This window comes from Ananas comosus, linkage group 2, assembly GCF_001540865.1.
Source record: "Ananas comosus cultivar F153 linkage group 2, ASM154086v1, whole genome shotgun sequence".
NCBI classification, from domain to species: Eukaryota; Viridiplantae; Streptophyta; class Magnoliopsida; order Poales; family Bromeliaceae; genus Ananas; species Ananas comosus.
Window position 1 is genome coordinate 16,046,464 of NC_033622.1, and position 16,074 is coordinate 16,062,537.

At 39.9% G+C, this 16,074-nt stretch overlaps 3 protein-coding genes across 9 annotated transcripts; 2 read left to right on the forward strand and 1 right to left on the reverse strand.

The window, feature by feature from the left end:
- Positions 4,592–14,063, forward strand: LOC109706496 (elongator complex protein 2). 7 transcript variants are annotated; one of them, XM_020227348.1, is made up of 14 exons: positions 4,592–4,840; positions 4,948–5,035; positions 5,477–5,562; positions 6,175–6,328; positions 6,844–7,004; positions 7,096–7,767; positions 8,131–8,446; positions 9,098–9,315; positions 9,535–9,712; positions 9,878–10,392; positions 10,983–11,102; positions 12,517–12,681; positions 13,541–13,800; positions 13,900–14,063. In XM_020227348.1, exons 1-10 carry the CDS (start codon positions 4,691–4,693, stop codon positions 10,372–10,374), a joined length of 2,520 nt encoding a protein of 839 aa, XP_020082937.1. In that variant the 5' UTR covers positions 4,592–4,690; the 3' UTR covers positions 10,375–10,392; positions 10,983–11,102; positions 12,517–12,681; positions 13,541–13,800; positions 13,900–14,063. The 7 variants fall into 7 exon arrangements, with proteins under 7 accessions (XP_020082937.1, XP_020082940.1, XP_020082938.1 ...); XM_020227351.1 differs by having other exon boundaries at positions 10,993–11,102; XM_020227349.1 differs by lacking the exon at positions 10,983–11,102 and having other exon boundaries at positions 9,878–10,479.
- On the reverse strand, positions 10,713–14,310 carry LOC109706497 (uncharacterized membrane protein At3g27390). Its single transcript, XM_020227354.1, has 10 exons — positions 14,134–14,310; positions 13,888–13,996; positions 13,570–13,762; positions 13,068–13,204; positions 12,530–12,818; positions 12,236–12,342; positions 11,961–12,120; positions 11,662–11,857; positions 11,335–11,575; positions 10,713–11,053 (listed from the first exon to the last, which is right to left on the reverse strand). Exons 1-10 carry the CDS (start codon positions 14,297–14,299, stop codon positions 10,819–10,821), a joined length of 1,833 nt encoding a protein of 610 aa, XP_020082943.1. The 5' UTR covers positions 14,300–14,310; the 3' UTR covers positions 10,713–10,818.
- Positions 14,688–16,074, forward strand: LOC109725305 (F-box protein At3g07870-like). The gene has a single exon (XM_020254449.1). It carries the CDS (start codon positions 14,848–14,850, stop codon positions 15,997–15,999), a length of 1,152 nt encoding a protein of 383 aa, XP_020110038.1. The 5' UTR covers positions 14,688–14,847; the 3' UTR covers positions 16,000–16,074.

Consider the following 16,074-nt stretch of genomic DNA (forward strand, 5'->3'; position numbering starts at 1 on the left):
CGCGTCTTCGTATCGTGGACGGGTGCTAAAACAACTAAATAACCCGAGTCCTAGAAGGACTCGGACCAAACTCGGGCACGCCGTTAATCATTTACTTCATACGAAAATTTGAACGTCCGTAGGCGCAGCATTCAATACGTGCGGAGGCTTGGGTATTTGGGTGATCCTTCCATCATCGATTGCCGAGATGAAAATTAAAAATTTTATTTTTCGAGAAATTAAAACAAAAAACACTTTTCAACAATCCCGAAGCTGAAGTTGAAACTTTGTCAAAGATAAAAATATGTATCAGTAAGATGAGCTGATTTGAACAATTCGATTCATCTTTTACAAAATTTAGATGAATTGACCGGAATTAAGCCATGTGAATCATATAAAATACTCGCATTATATTCAAACGATGCGTTCAAATTCTATTGAACAACATCCACCGAATATTCAATTTAAATAAAATAAAATATCAGCTAACAAAATCTAAACATAAAAAGCGATGTATAGACCTGATGGTACTGAATCCCACAAATTTTTAAATACGTGTCTCCCTCTCCACTCCGATCTACAGCCAAAAACTTCAAACGCTCTGGTGCGGACCGTCGCACGAAACTTTATATGCGGATATCATCTTCTCTCTCGACTCTCATTTTCGCACATCGACATAGCTAGCTCGTCCTACATCTCTAATATCCATTAATTAATGGGCGTGCTCACATTGTGATTTGTGATTCTGCTTACATTGTGATTTGTGATTCTCCCCCGGTCCAGAGACCGGTCCGGTTCACACGAACTGGGCAATGCGAAGAAGAAGAAGAAGAAGAGGGACGGTGGGGGGCGTACCAGCTTCCTCGGCCTTCCGAATCGCCATCTCATCGCTGATCCCGCACTTCCCGAAGAACTCCACTTCCGCCGACATTTGCTGATCCCGAACCGAGAAGAGGAGGAGGAGGAATCCCGAGCTCGGGAGCGGAAACAATGGNGGGGGGGGGGGGGAGAGAGAGAGAGAGAGAGAGAGAGAGAGAGAGAGAGAGAGAGAGAGGAGGCAGAGTTCTCGTGCGTTGTGCGGGAGACGAGTTTGAAAATGGATCGGTGGGTTTATTAATTACGGACCGGGGCTCTGCAGAGAAGTTGAAAATTGCACGCATCTGCTGTACCCTGCGAAACAGGATACAGCTCGTACTACTGCTGATGAGAATTTTGGACTACGTGGCCACTCTGTGGATGGGATTGCTCGTGGGGCCCACATTAATTTTTTTTTATTTTCTTTTTTGAATAATAAAAGATTAATATGATTATTTTTTCCTGGCCTGTTGAGGAGGGCTTTTTGAGAGCTCGAAATATTCAGATGTTTCAGGTAACCAAGCAGGTTTATATAATATCATTTACAAATTAATTGTAGATTGATGTACATAATATAATAATTTTTAACTCAGCATAAAACATATTTTATAATAGAGAGAGAGAGAGAGAGAGTGAGTAAGGATAGTTCATTTTAAAAGCCGAGAAATTGCTATGAAAAATTTAGTCTACCACTTAAACGGTAGATTGGTTATTTCATCCATAATTCCTATAATAATTTTTAATTCAGAAAAAAAAAACTATAATTTGACAATCTAAATTTTTAATTTTTCTATTCCAATGACCAAAAGAAAATTGCAATAAAAGAGTGATCCAATTATATGAAAGCAAGTAATAAGGTCTTTTTTTGGGATAGTAAATATTATATTGTAATTGAATAGATGTAATCGGCACACACGACTTGTTATTATTTCTGTATAAAAAAACATTTCATTGGATCTTCTCAACACATGCTACACATTCCACGCGTAATCCCTTAGGAGCCTTGGTTTGGAGATCATCTGATTCACTTTTTTTTTTTATAAAATAAAATCTCATTTAAAGAGAAATGCTAATGACCGGTCTACAGCTGACGTGGTGGACCAAGTCCAGGCTATAATTCCCCGGAGAGATAGATTCTCGCGGACGACCTGTGAAGTCCAAGCGCGCGGGATCGGATCCGGTGCATCGATGTGCGTGTGCCTTTGAACACCCGCTGATTGATACGAAGATGCATGTGGTGTGGCGGGCCCGACCAATCAGGTGGGGTCGCGCGCGGTCGAGAGGTTCGAAATGATTCGGATCGCGATTCGACCGTTGGGATCCACCTCCACACGTCCCGCACGGAAATTTCAATTTGTATTCAAATGGCTGCGCACGCGGGCTAAACTCAACTTCAATGATGATGATTATTATTATTATTATTATTATTATTATTATTATAGAAAAAATAGTGTTAGCTAAACTTAGCTAGAAGCATAAAGTAATTAAATTTCGAATATAGGATCTTGGATACCAACCATAAGACCTTTAGCCAATTACGCCAGTTATGATTGATGCATCAATTTTGATTATTAGAAACATAATTTTATGGCCTTAGATCGTGGGCTATTATGAATATGTGGGTTGTAAATTTATTCTCTTTTTAAAAGGCGAACTCAGCTTGAGATATGAAACAATTATATTTCGAACTTGAAATCCTGAATAACAACCATCAATTACTTAACTAACCACGATAAGTATGACTAGTCGATCTAATTATAATGATAGACATATATCAATTATAGATTCATAGCTGGCCATATATATATATATATATATCAATCAGTGAGCACAAAAAAGAAGAAGAAGAAGAAGAAGAATGGCGTGATAAAAGAGAAAATGAAAACTACAGCAACATCCTCTTCTAACATGTTCTAACTACTCATATTTTTGTACACCATCACGCTGTGGTTGGAGCTTAATGAAATTATAGGGTTGTAAGGTTCTTATTGAGAAAATGGATTTTTACATATATTGAAAAAATTTTCAATATTTTGTTTTAAATAAAATTTGTTTATGAATTTAATAATATTCATTATTGCATCGGGCCCTGGAGAGCATGAAGACCAGGTCCATCCAACGTTCATAATATAGTTTGAATAGGATTAAATATTTTGCTGCTGTTGGACCAAAAGATGTGGCCAGCACAAACAAGCTGTGTCGCTGCAGAATAATGTATGTTGCTTCGAAATTAATGTATTAACTGTCGTTGGCATTTTAGTTGAAGTACATCAATGATTACAAACTCGCACGATTGTAATGAAACTGTTTCACGTAGTAGTAGAATCAAAAAGAAAAAAAAAAAAAGAATTGTTCAGTTCTGATTTGTGAGCGAGCTTTTATGTGATTGATTCTATTATAGGCCATTCTGAAAATTAGTCTCCTTTTCTTTACCAAGATCAGCATCTCTGTTCTTTAAATTTGTGTGTTCAAGAGATAACAAGCAAATTGTTCGTCTGGAAGAACTATAAATTAATTGAACCTGTCACATCTATTACACTTGCTAAATAACTTTCACAGTACTTTTTTATGAAAACAAGGGAAAATAGCTAATTTGTAATTAAGAAACAAGGGAAACTAAACTGGTCCATCTAACAAAATACTCCATTGGATCGTTCAAGATGAATCAGTTCTACGAATTACTTGACTCTTTCAACAAAGTCGTTGTGCTAGCATATATTTTCTCGTAATGGGAATTATAATGCCTACTAGTCTCCATCACACACATTAGTTGATGGGGTCACGTTGGATTACTGTAACTCTGAACTATGTCAATAGCAAATGCTAACAAGAGTGGACAACAAAGAATTAATTAATTCTATATTAAGTTCTTAAAGTTCGGTTTGGATTCGTATGCAATCTTACATTTTCAAACCCGTACAAATCGTGACTCAAAAAGTGACGACAACTAGTTGTTAATGTAAACATGCCATATGACTTAGAGAATTGACTATATCTGATTCTGTACTGACTTTACTCTTAGCCGCGCCGAAACTTAATTATAAAATTTCTTCCCAAAAGTCTTTGGAACCTATCATGTAGAGTTGTGTTGGCTTAAATGAACCAGTATCCTACTTTATGATAGAAGATTACATTCGGTCAATTCACGTTTAAAATGGTATGAGGTTGGATTGAGCCGACTCATATTCGAAGTGGCATAAGACCGGTTGGATTTAGTCACAATCGAGATTCGTTAATGCTGTGTTTGTATACTTTAAGTAAATTAGTTACGTATTTTTAAAATTGTTGGCTTAAATAGACAAATTTTCTGCTCTATGGCGCGAGACTATTGAATCTGAGTTATGTTCGGAATGACATAAGACCGGTTGGGTCGAGTCACAATCGAGATCCGTAAGCACTGTATCTGTACGTTTGAAATGAATTAATTATAAATTTATAAAAACTTGAATTTTTGAAATTAATTATTAGCGCTAACGATCTTACAAGATGAATAAACAGATGTGCGGATGTTGGCATGGCAATGTTCGACCTTTGGAGTTTGGAGTCCGCAAAGAAAGGCTCTCACCGCCGACTTCTGTACAAGTTACAAGCGCTTTACCCTTGGAGTCGGCACATAAAGCCTCTCACCGCCGACTTCTGTACAAGTTGCAAGGTCCGGTAATTTGAGACTCGGACCCGATCAAATTATCAGGTTCGTCCAGGGTTCTCTTGGGTTTGATACCCTTATACCCGATAAGCGACGGGGTAGAGGTAGGGTTTATGCAGTGTCCCGCTCCCACTCTCGTCTCTTTCTTTCTCCCTCTTCCTCTCCTCTCACTACTTCGAGGGCTCCAAGAATCGATCTTCGTCGTCGCCAATGGCGGCTCGGGGCGTGGGCGGCGGCGTTGCTGTGGAGCGCGTCTTCATCGGCGCGGGTTGTAATCGAATCGTCAACAACGTCTCGTGGAGCCCCTCCGGATTGGTCGCGTTCGGCGCCCAAAACGCGGTCGCAATCTTTTCCCCCGAGGTTTTCTTTTTGATCCCCTCCCATTTTTTGCGATCTTTTTTTTTTGGATTTTTTTCGATGTTCTTTTTGGTTATTTGAATCGTTTCTTTGATGGGGTTTTGGAGCAGAGTGCTCAGATTCTCGCCACGCTTCCCGGGCACAAGGCGGTTGTAAACTGCACCCAGTGGCTTCCGACCAACAAAGATGCAATCAAAGGTCCCACCTTTCTTTCTCTTTTCATATCATCGATTTTCTCTTCGAAAAAGTATAATAATTGTTATGAGATCCATGTTTTTTTGCAAAATTTGGGGCGTGCATATTGCTCACTTTCATGCTTTTATCCATATTATGGGCTTGAATTTCTACAATCTGGTTACTAGAGTTGGAAGCGAATTCTTGGTTGATGATTTTTAAATTGTATATGGAATATTCTATTTGGAAAGTCACCATCTAGATGCATAATTCATCTAAATGCATACTAGAATAGGCTGACTTGATATAGTTGTGTGGACCAAAAACTCAGATTAATTGGAAAGGAACTCTTATTTTTTCATGCATTATCCTACTTTGAGAGAAAAGTGAAAGGAGAAACTTATCTGACAGAATTCGTTGTGTCTTGCTCTGATTGTTGGGCTAAATTACTCTCTTATCTGACAGTTCAAGATATGGAGAGGCATTACCTGCTCTCAGGAAGTGCTGATGGTGTCATCATGATCTGGGAGATACATCCTAAAAAAAGAGAGGTACTTGTCTTCTTCTTTTTTTTTTCGGGTGATCACATTCTATTGTCCTATTTTGTAGCTGTCTATATAGTGATGACTTTATGGGCATCCCCATTTCTTGGATAGGTCGTTCCACTACAATCTAGTCCTTACTCTTGTCGAGTGGAATTTAGTACATAAATATGGGATAGTTCAGCAACATTATGTTGCTATGTAAGATAGTTTTAGGACTCATTCATACCATTATTCTCCCCGTTATGTTTCTTTTAGTTATATTTCCTTCATAGTTGGTAGATCATTTGCAATTTTGTCATGCAGATTACTCTTCAAATGGTCAGAAATAAGGAATAGGGGCTGTTGCTCCACATCGGATTCTTTATGAAAACCATTTAGCTTTCTTTTAGACATCCTTCACTCTGACCCCTTGGGGATTTTTAAATTCCTTGACTCAAGTCAGTCTGAAAAAATATTAAAGGGATGCGGCAAATCTGTTGTCGCTACTTTGAGTGCCATCAAAGAATTCATGTATTCTTGATTCAGTCAATAGTCAAGTATTCTCATTAATTTTTATATATTATTAGTATATTGGTCATTCGCAAGATTTTGTTAATTATGGTCATGGTTCCTTTCCAGTGGAGCCACATGTTGCAAGTACCAGAAATGCATAAGAGAGGCGTGACTTGTCTAACCGGGATGATGATTTCGGATGTTACTGCAATATTTGCTTCAACCTCTTCAGATGGTGTTGTTCTTATATGGAAGATTGTCTTTTCATCAACAGTTGGTGGTAAGACGATTCACTTGCCAAACTTTTCTTGTGATTACCTAATATGATAAATTTATATTGTAAGATACAGTAACTAATGGACCAAAGATCTCAATTGCTATGTTAAGTGCATTTATGTCGTTTAAATTATTTCTTCTAGTTTACTACATGGATATTTTGTAACTGATCACCATGCCTGCTGCACATTCCTATGCCTTACTGTTTTCTGGGGTCACATTATCACAGCAGAATTTTCTTCCTTTCATATGTAGACAAGGATTCAGTGTCATTAAATGTAACCTCACTTAAACTTTGTCTCAAAAATTATCCTGGACTTTTTTTTCTGGTACTTTTTCATTTGTCTCTTTGGCATATTTATATGCCTTCTGTGTTAGAGAAGTCCCTCCAGAAAATTGACATCTTACTTCTTCCTTTGAAAAAGTAGTAAAGATTAGAAAGGCAACCTTAAAAAATTGTGGGGAACTCTCTATGGCTTTTAAAATCCATAATATTAATTTCCATTGCTTTGGTGACAGGAAAGTGTAATGTTTCCTGTTTGGACTCTCTCTCTGTTGGTTCAAAGCCTATGGTTGCCTTGTCAGTAGCCGCACTACCAGGCAACAAAAGTCATGCAATTTTAGCAATGGGAGGTTTAGATCTCAAGGTCCATATATATTTTGGCGATCAGACCGGCAAGGTCTGTAAAGTGGTTGGTGGTTGGTTTTGTCATTTTACCTATCCTAAATCTTTTTGTGCTGATTTTTTTTTTTCTTTTCTGGCACATCCAGTTTACTCATGCTTGTGAGCTGAAAGGCCATGCTGATTGGATCAGAAGTTTAGACTTTTCATTACCTGTCATTTTAGATAGTGAAAAGCACAACCTTTTCCTTGTGAGTTCATCTCAGGATAAAACTATTCGCATATGGAAAATGGCTGCACATGCTTTATCTTCTGGTTCTCCAATTCAGTCAAGAAAAGAGGATATTGGCTTGACATCGTATATTGAAGGTCCTATATTTGTGGCCGGTTCTTCCTCGTATCAAGTGTCTTTAGAGTCTCTCCTTGTTGGTCATGAAGATTGGGTGTACTCTGTGGAGTGGCAACCGCCTTCACTTATAAATGGGACTAATTGTCACCAACCCATGAGCATCTTATCAGCTTCAATGGATAAAACGATGATGATATGGAGACCAGAAAAAACCACTGGAATTTGGCTAAACGTAGTGACCGTGGGTGAATTAAGTCACTCTGCATTAGGATTTTATGGTGGCCATTGGGCACCAGACGGGCAATCAATACTTGCGCATGGATACGGTGGATCTTTTCATCTGTGGAGAAATGCTGGCTTGGATTATGAGAACTGGCAGCCACAGAAAGTTCCCTCGGGTCATTTTGCATCTGTGTCGGACCTCACTTGGGCCAAATCTGGCAAATATTTGCTATCCGTTAGCCATGACCAGGCAAGTCTTTCAATTTTCCTACGATGCTTACATTTTTTTCCATTGCTATGTTGCCTGTGCATCTCATTGTTGGCCCGTTTTAGAAATGCCACTAACTTCTTCATTCAAGTCCTGAACAACTTCTGTTGCAGAAGACAGCTATTTTAGGGCCTAGAAGCTCATTTCATTTTTAGTTTCTTAAAATTTGCTGCTACTTTTCGGAGTAGAGAAGCCAATGCAAAAACTAGGCCAAAAAGGCCTATGTCTGTCCGATGCCAATTTTGTCAGGAAGTGGCCAAACTTATGTGTATTGCTTTGTTAGTCCTTTTGCAAATGTACTTTGTTAATCCTTTGGCAAATGTAGCTAATATGATTATTTTGCAGACTGCTCGTGTATTTGCTCCATGGAGGATAGAAGAGACCTCTGGTGATAAGGTCTCCTGGCATGAAATCGCTCGTCCTCAAGTTCATGGACATGATATTAATTGTGTAACTTTTATACAAGGGGCTGGGAACCACCGATTTGTAAGTGGCGCTGATGAAAAAGTTGCTAGGGTTTTTGAAGCTCCATTATCATTTTTGAAGACCCTTCACCATGCGATGTCCCAGAACAACTTTTACGATTTTCATGAACAAGTACAGGTCCTTGGTGCCAACATGTCTGCTCTTGGTCTGTCACAAAAACCTATCTACATGCACAGTGAGTTCCTCTGTATCTCTCTTGGTGCAACCTAACTGCTAAACAAATGCTCGACCTCTAGATCAAAAGTTACATAAATTCGAAAAAGGATGTTTAGCATTGAATATTGCCCAGCCTATTGTATTCATTTATTTTCGCTCATATGTAGATCTCCCAGTGACAATGACGCATGCAGACAAATACCATGTAAAATGATGTAAACTATGGATATACTCGTCTTGCTTTTCACCAGAAAGTTTTCATCTAGCCTCTGCTTGAAACCTGTTCTCATCTCCTTTCCCAATTTAAGTTCCTGTAGGAACTCCCTCATATTGTGGTTCAGGAATATCATTTATTTAAATTTTCCTGAACCACAATATGAGGGAGTTCCTACAGGAATATCATTTATTTAAATTTGCCGACCGTCCCTAGAGCAAGTGGCAAAGGGTTTGATAGTTGGTACTTGAGGTCTCAAGTTCGAATCCTAGTTGATTCACATTTCCAGCTAAGTTTATTTCTAAATGAAATAAACGAAGCGGGTAGCGTGCTACCTATCTCTAAAAAAAAAAATCATTTATTTAAATTTTATGCCCATGATGGTATTGCATATTTATTAGATTCAAATTCGGTATTGCTGTAACTGACATCTTTCCACTGATTCAATACACTCAGCTGTCAATGAATCTCCAGCCAGTCTTCACAACGATGGTGCAGATTCTCTGGAAACAATTCCTGATGCAGTGCCTACTGTTTTGACTGAGCCTCCTGTAGAGGAACAACTAGCCTGGCATACATTGTGGCCTGAAACCCATAAACTTTATGGCCACGGTAACGAGCTATTTTCCTTGTGCTGTGACCATGAGGGTAAGCTTATTGCTTCATCATGCAAGGTACACTTGTTGTCTTTTATCTTATATGTTTTTTGCATTATTGTATTAGATGTTTATGTTACATGGTATTTGTAGGGATGCCAACGTAAGATTGTTATTTGTTAGTTAACAAATATATTGTAGTGCGTTAGCTTTAGTGCTGCAACTTGGGTGGGTTGTGTCTGATTAAAGACCGACCCTATCTCAACCCTAAAAATTTATAGTGTGATGATATCACAGGCTCAAACAGCAACAGTTGCCGAGATTTGGCTTTGGGAAGTTGGGTCATGGAAAGCCATTGGCCGTTTGCATTCTCACAGCTTAACAGTCACACAGCTGGAGTTTTCCCATGATGACGCTTTTCTCTTGGCTGTCTCAAGGGATCGGCAGTTCTCAGTGTTCTCAATCAGCAAAACTGGTGCGTAGTTCTGACCATTTTATCAACTGCCGATTACATCCCTAGTGTTATATATGATGCTACCTCTTCCTGCATGTGCATTTTGTCCTCTGCTCTTCTTATTGTTTAATAATCCACTGTTTCATGGATGGTCATGGATTGCCTTTCCTGTCTCATGGTTTTCAGGGGACGAAGTCATCCATCAGTTGATTGCCAAGCAAGAGGCGCACAAAAGAATAATATGGGCATGTTCATGGAACCCCTTCAGCCATGATTTTGCAACTGGTTCAAGGGACAAAACTGTCAAGGTATGGTCGGTTAATAAGGAAGCATCTTCTGTTGATCTACTCGCTACACTTCCTCAATTCCGCGACAGCGTCACAGCCTTATCATGGGTCGGCCGTGATCAGTCATGCAATGCCGGGTTTCTTGCCATAGGCATGGATAATGGGCTCATAGAACTTTGGAGTCTCTCTGGTGGTAGAGTTGCCGAGATTAATGATATGGGCACATCACCATTTACTGCTGTTTGTGCTATTCGGTTTGATCCTTTATTATGTCATGTTTCGACGGTACATCGCTTGAGATGGAGAAACCCTGATTTCGGTGATACGAAGACACTTCAACTCGCTTCTTGTGGAGCTGACCAGTGTGTTAGGGTTTTCGAGGTCAGCGGCCAATGAAATCGGCCAATGAAGACGGTAACCCTCTTATCAGCCTTTTACATTATGAAATCTAAGGAAGTTGTTGCAGGTTGACAGCCCCATTTGGCAAATTTCAAACCAACGGTAGGAAGGCTGATAATACGTTACATTAACTTTATACTGCTTTCAGTTTATTTATTTATTTATTTAACTTTCTATGTATGCTAGCTGTAAATGGAGCTCCCATTCTGTGATCGAAATGGGAAGCAGGTGTTTTTACTAAGCTGTACATAAGAACTGTTTTGTGGGGTTTAAGTTAAAACTCAAAAGAACTTTCAGTTTCGAATATTTTTCTCTCTATCAGTTAACATCTTATAGACCTCTGCAATTTTTAAGTAATTTCATGGACAAAAAATCATGACAAGCTATAGTAGCATTATTTTTCTCTTCTACAAAATGATCTTTGATTAAGAGAATTTCGCATCACACAATTTCACCACCATCAGTAGGCCTGTCTACTTCGTGTGTTCTTTCCACACGGTTGTTTTGAGTTTCTTCACTGCCAACCAGTCTACTATTTGTTACTCCCGATTTTGAGCTTCCTTTTTGACCGACTGCACCGATTTCTACTGCTTCTGAATACAAAGCCTTGACCAGATTATTGAATCTTCTCCGGAAACTCGGGATTCGCGACATGTTAGCAACAATTCCCTGCAATCTGTGTATACTGAAGTCATGTTTCTTGCTCTTCAATCGCAAAGGAAATGGTATATAACTTGCAGTATCTTGTCTTATCAAGAAACTTGAACCTTATGAGGTTTTTAGTTGTGTTATTAAAACCCCCTCTAATTTTAGAATAATTTTGCACATTAAATTAAAATGTAAAATTAAAGGATGCTTTACTTTTAGAACTCAATCAGAAAGGCCTTCTAAATTATCTGAAGCTTCAGATAAGCTCTGAAGAGAAGAGGTTTTGCTGATATAAATAGTTGAAAATACCTTCTGATGATTGCTTGTAACTGAGCTCTTCTTACATTATCATCTGATGGGAACCCGCAATCATCCCAGTCCTCTGGCTTCTCATTGCTTCTGGTCAAAAGCAACTTCCTCAAACATGCTGCTTCATCCTCGCTCAACTCCATGCTTCTTATCTGCTCCTTCATAACCAGTAATGGTCCAAGAATCCAATATAATACACTATCCTTTGGCCAATTAAAGTTAGTGAGCTCCACCTCATCAGCTGAATAATTTTGTCAGTCACAACACTATTAAGAACATAACCAAATTAAACTTCGGTAAAAAGAAATTAGTAGAAAGTTATTATACATATAAGTAGTCCGTTTGAGCCGCATTTTGCTGATCTTATCAAGCACTGTAGAATAGACCAAGCAGGTAACTTGATGCTTAATTTCTTGCATTTCCCTTCAATGATGCATTCCTCTATATCCACAACACGTATCAGACCCTCATTTAACAATATCCTTCCATTTATCTCGCATGATCTGAAGAGCCAATCCCAAATCTGTAAAATTGTGAATGCAAATCACCGAAGCTCAAAAATTCAGATCAACCACTTCATTTGTGAGCACTTCATTTGTGAGTGAGAGAGAGAGGAGAAATTTTACCTGTATAGGTCTTAACTCTTTAATAGCTTTCTTTAGTGTCCTTGATCTTTCTGAAACCAACTTAGATATGTTCGGTGCTGACACTATTCTATCATTTTCGTTCTTTCTCTGGTCCATCTGATGTTTCCTCTCAGTAAATTGAGATTTCCGATACTTTGGCCTGGCTGTCGAAAGCATATTTAATCAGAGAGGTCATTTATTAGTACTTGGGCATATAGGTTTTCTATCGACAAGATTCATGATACTAACATATATTTTACTAGAGCAAACGATACCTTGGGAGACAAGAACCTTCTCTTAGGTAAAGTAAATCATTTGTGTACTCGTCATAGAGTGATATCACTGCCACAACATATGCAAGACCCATTCGCAGAGAATCCTCCTACAGTAATTAGAATTAAATTAAGAGTTACTTGATATCTGAATTCTAATTGGTAGTTTATGAAACTAGGCTTACAAACAAATTTCTATACAACTGTCTACAAGCTCATGCATGATAAATTACAGATGCATTACTTATCAACTAAATGCCATGCCTTTTACTTTTGTTATCTAGGTACAAACCATACCTGATAAGTAATCAATCCACCATAGAGAGCGAGGAAGAAGCTGGAGATGAATGAGGCAATCACTGCCCCAGTTACCGCAAGAGGCCACAGTACAATAGCAAGACCAGCGAAGGGTACACACACAGTCTCCAGGAAAGGTCCTTCTCTTCCAAGTAAGTCATGAAAAAGCCGCTGCCATCCTTTCAACAGCATGTACGGACTTTTCCACAATGCCACAGCACTTATCACTAGTACATCTATAGGGACAGCGAGAAGGCAAACCAGTAAACTCTTCGGGAGCGTCGATAACCTTTAGAAACAAAGCAGATTACCAATTACATATGGTCACGAGCAGTGTCGATCGCAGTTTATCATTTTTGGCAACTACAAGTCATGAATTTAGCAGTAGTTCTTAGAGTAGACAACAAAGATGCGAGAATTTCAGGTATCATCTCAAAATATGTTTAATTTGGATAGCAGAATGGATAAAGAGTCAATTAGTGAGGTAATATTCAAATTAAACAGACAGGAGAGAAAGTTCAATTGGTGAATGCCGTACTTGATATCAATGGGAGTCTCATCATCCCTTACTTTCTCGCTTAAATCATCCATGAACGAGAAGTAGGAGTGGAAACAGAAATCCGTGAAGTCTCGAACTGTCGTACAAGCTCCTTCTATCGTACTCTTGCATCCGTCCTGTCGAGAAATCATTTTCTTAGCTCTTCGTTTCATTGTTTTCAGGAAAACTTGTCGAGAAATCATTTTCTTAGCTCTTCGTTTCATTGTTTTCAGGAAAACTATGGTAAAATACATCTGTCGAATTTAATGTTTCTGTATCAAGGGCATCCTGTGGGTTCTCCTGCTTTCTATGTTATAATTAACAATCGAATAAGTTTGATAGATGTTTGTTCAGTCATTCACCAATAAACAATATCCACCGAAGAGCTCCGCCATTTCGTTACTTTGTTCAGTTAGTTCTTTGCTTAGCAACAGTACAGAGCAAATGATATTATTCTTTTTTTGGATTTTTAGGAGAACCCGGAACTGAAAGTGAAACTTACAGTGAAGCAGTGAGAGAACTTGTCGAGGACATCCTCCCCAACGGCCTCGAACGTTGCGATCAGAGGCGTGAAATACCCATATCCTATTCCTACTAAAAGGCTCCCTAGAATGCCGAATACCGGCCACAGAAGCAGCGGCACCGGCAAGGTGATCAGCAGCAGGATCTTCAGAACCAGCCCAATTCTCTTTGTTCTGCAATTCACGATCGTTGCAGAATCTTAACAAAAACAGTAAGAGAACAAGACATTCTTGTGTGCTGCAGCTCAATGCTATGTACAACTTGTTTCAGTGGCAAGTTTATAATAAGGAAACTGTACTTTATTAAACAGTAGTAAGTCCAGATGAAGTGTGCGGGCCAAAGACCGATGATCACCGCAGAGTTTCCGAAGAAAATTACAGCAGCTACTATCGGACCTATTACAGCAGCTGCAACAGAAGAAGAAAATTTGCCGAGAGACATGTGAAACATCTTTTAATCACCTACTTTTTATCACATTAAAGAGTGCTAAAGCTAAATTTTAACTTGCATGTTGCATTGCGCATTCAACAGGTATGCATGTTACCTTTGATGATTCCCAGGAGCAGAAGCAATAAGAAGAAAGGGGCGAGTGAGAGAAAGCTCCATAGCGTGGCCAAGAACCCTGTGGGAACCTCCATGTCAATCTCTTCTACACCAGTACGAGGGAAACGAATCAAAGAGAAGAGGAGGGGAAGAGGGAACGTGGGCATATAATAATAGCAGCACAAATAATATATAATAATAATAATAATAATAATAATAATAATAATTTAATTAATTAAAAAAAAGGAAAAGGTATGGGTGACGTGGCTTGGGTGGTTGAACGTGTCAATCACCGAAGCGGGAGTCTCGGGAGGTGGTTTTGTTCTCGGAACGTAATGAAACGCCACACCTCAGCGGCGCGTACACGTGCGATGCTCCGGTCGTTGTTTGTTTATTAACAGGTCGGATCCGTACGTAGAAATCCGATTCAATAAGACGATGGCGTATGGGTCGATGCAAATGNGGAATGAAATCTATATCTATATCTATATTTAAATTTCGATCTTCTATCTATATATATATATATATATATATATATATATATATATATATATATATATATATATATATATATATATATGGCATAATATTTCGTAGCTGAATCCTAATCGCCTGTTAGCAAAAGTATATATATATAATATAATAATAATAGGGATTCAAATCCCCAACCTCAAAGACGCCAACTGAGTCGTCGTCGTCGTTCCTGTCGCCATTGATGGAGTCTGTCCCGAAGAAACGGAAAATAGAAGGAAGATGCTCTCGTCAGCCTATCCCTGACGAGCTCATCTCGGAGGTGCTTGTTCGGCTGCCGGTGAAGTCCCTCCTCCGATTCCGGTGCGTATCCAGGACCTGGCGTTCTCTGATCTCCGATCCTCACTTAATTGAATCCCACCACCGCCGTTCGCAGCAGCACCCCCTCGCTCTCGTCAGAGAATGGAACTTAAACGGCGACAATAAGGGCAAAGCAACCTACGTTCCGACCAGGGGAGCTACCCTGCAAAGAATATACTATGATGTCGCCGGCTTCAACAGCATCAGCGACATGGCCGTCAGAGTATTCTCCTCCTCTCCCGATCTCATATGCATCCGAGAAGACGGCAGCCGCTGCTCGCTGCTAAATCCGGCGACGCGGGAGCGGGTGACTCTGCCTGAGTTCTCTTCTGGGAATACCACCTTTCTTCGCTACGTGGGGTTTGGCTACGTACCATCCCTCAGGAAATTCAAGGTCGCCAGGGTCTTCGGCCACGTGGATATAGACCGTGGGAGCGGCCGACAGGCAGTGGAAGAGAGATGCGCGGTGCTCACCGTCGGCGTCGACCGATCATGGAGGCCGGCGAGAGGTCCTCCTCCTTTTATGATCACGCGGGATCAAATGGCGTTCGTCAACGGAGCCCTACACATGACGCCGAGCACGGAGGAAGGCAAGGGATTGGCGGCGCTCGATCTCGAGACGGAGGCGTGGCGGGTGATTCCGATGCCGCGCGGCGTCTGCGGTAAGATCTCGATCGGGACCTACAACACCGTCAGCCTGAGAGAGCAGCGAGGGTTGCTGTTCCTCGATCATCTCCTGGGGGCCGGGAAGGTGGAGGTGTGGGCGCTGAAGGACTACGAGAAGGGAGGTTGGGAGATGGAGCACCGAATCGACTTGGGACGCCCGCAGATCCCGGAGGAATTCGGCAGGTTTCTGCCGGTGCTGATCGGCGAAGACGGACGGATCTTGATGTACATAGACTGGACGGCATATCTTTGGTACGATCCGCGAGACCAGAAATTCGTGCCTTTCTCGCCGCATGGAAAATCTCTAGTTTGGCCTTTGCCGCCTCTGGTCCACGTCGAGAACTACCTGCCTTTGAACGGATGGGATTAGTTAATTTCGTATTATTATTATTATTATTATTATTATTATTATTATATTTATTATTATATTTATATTTTATTTAAA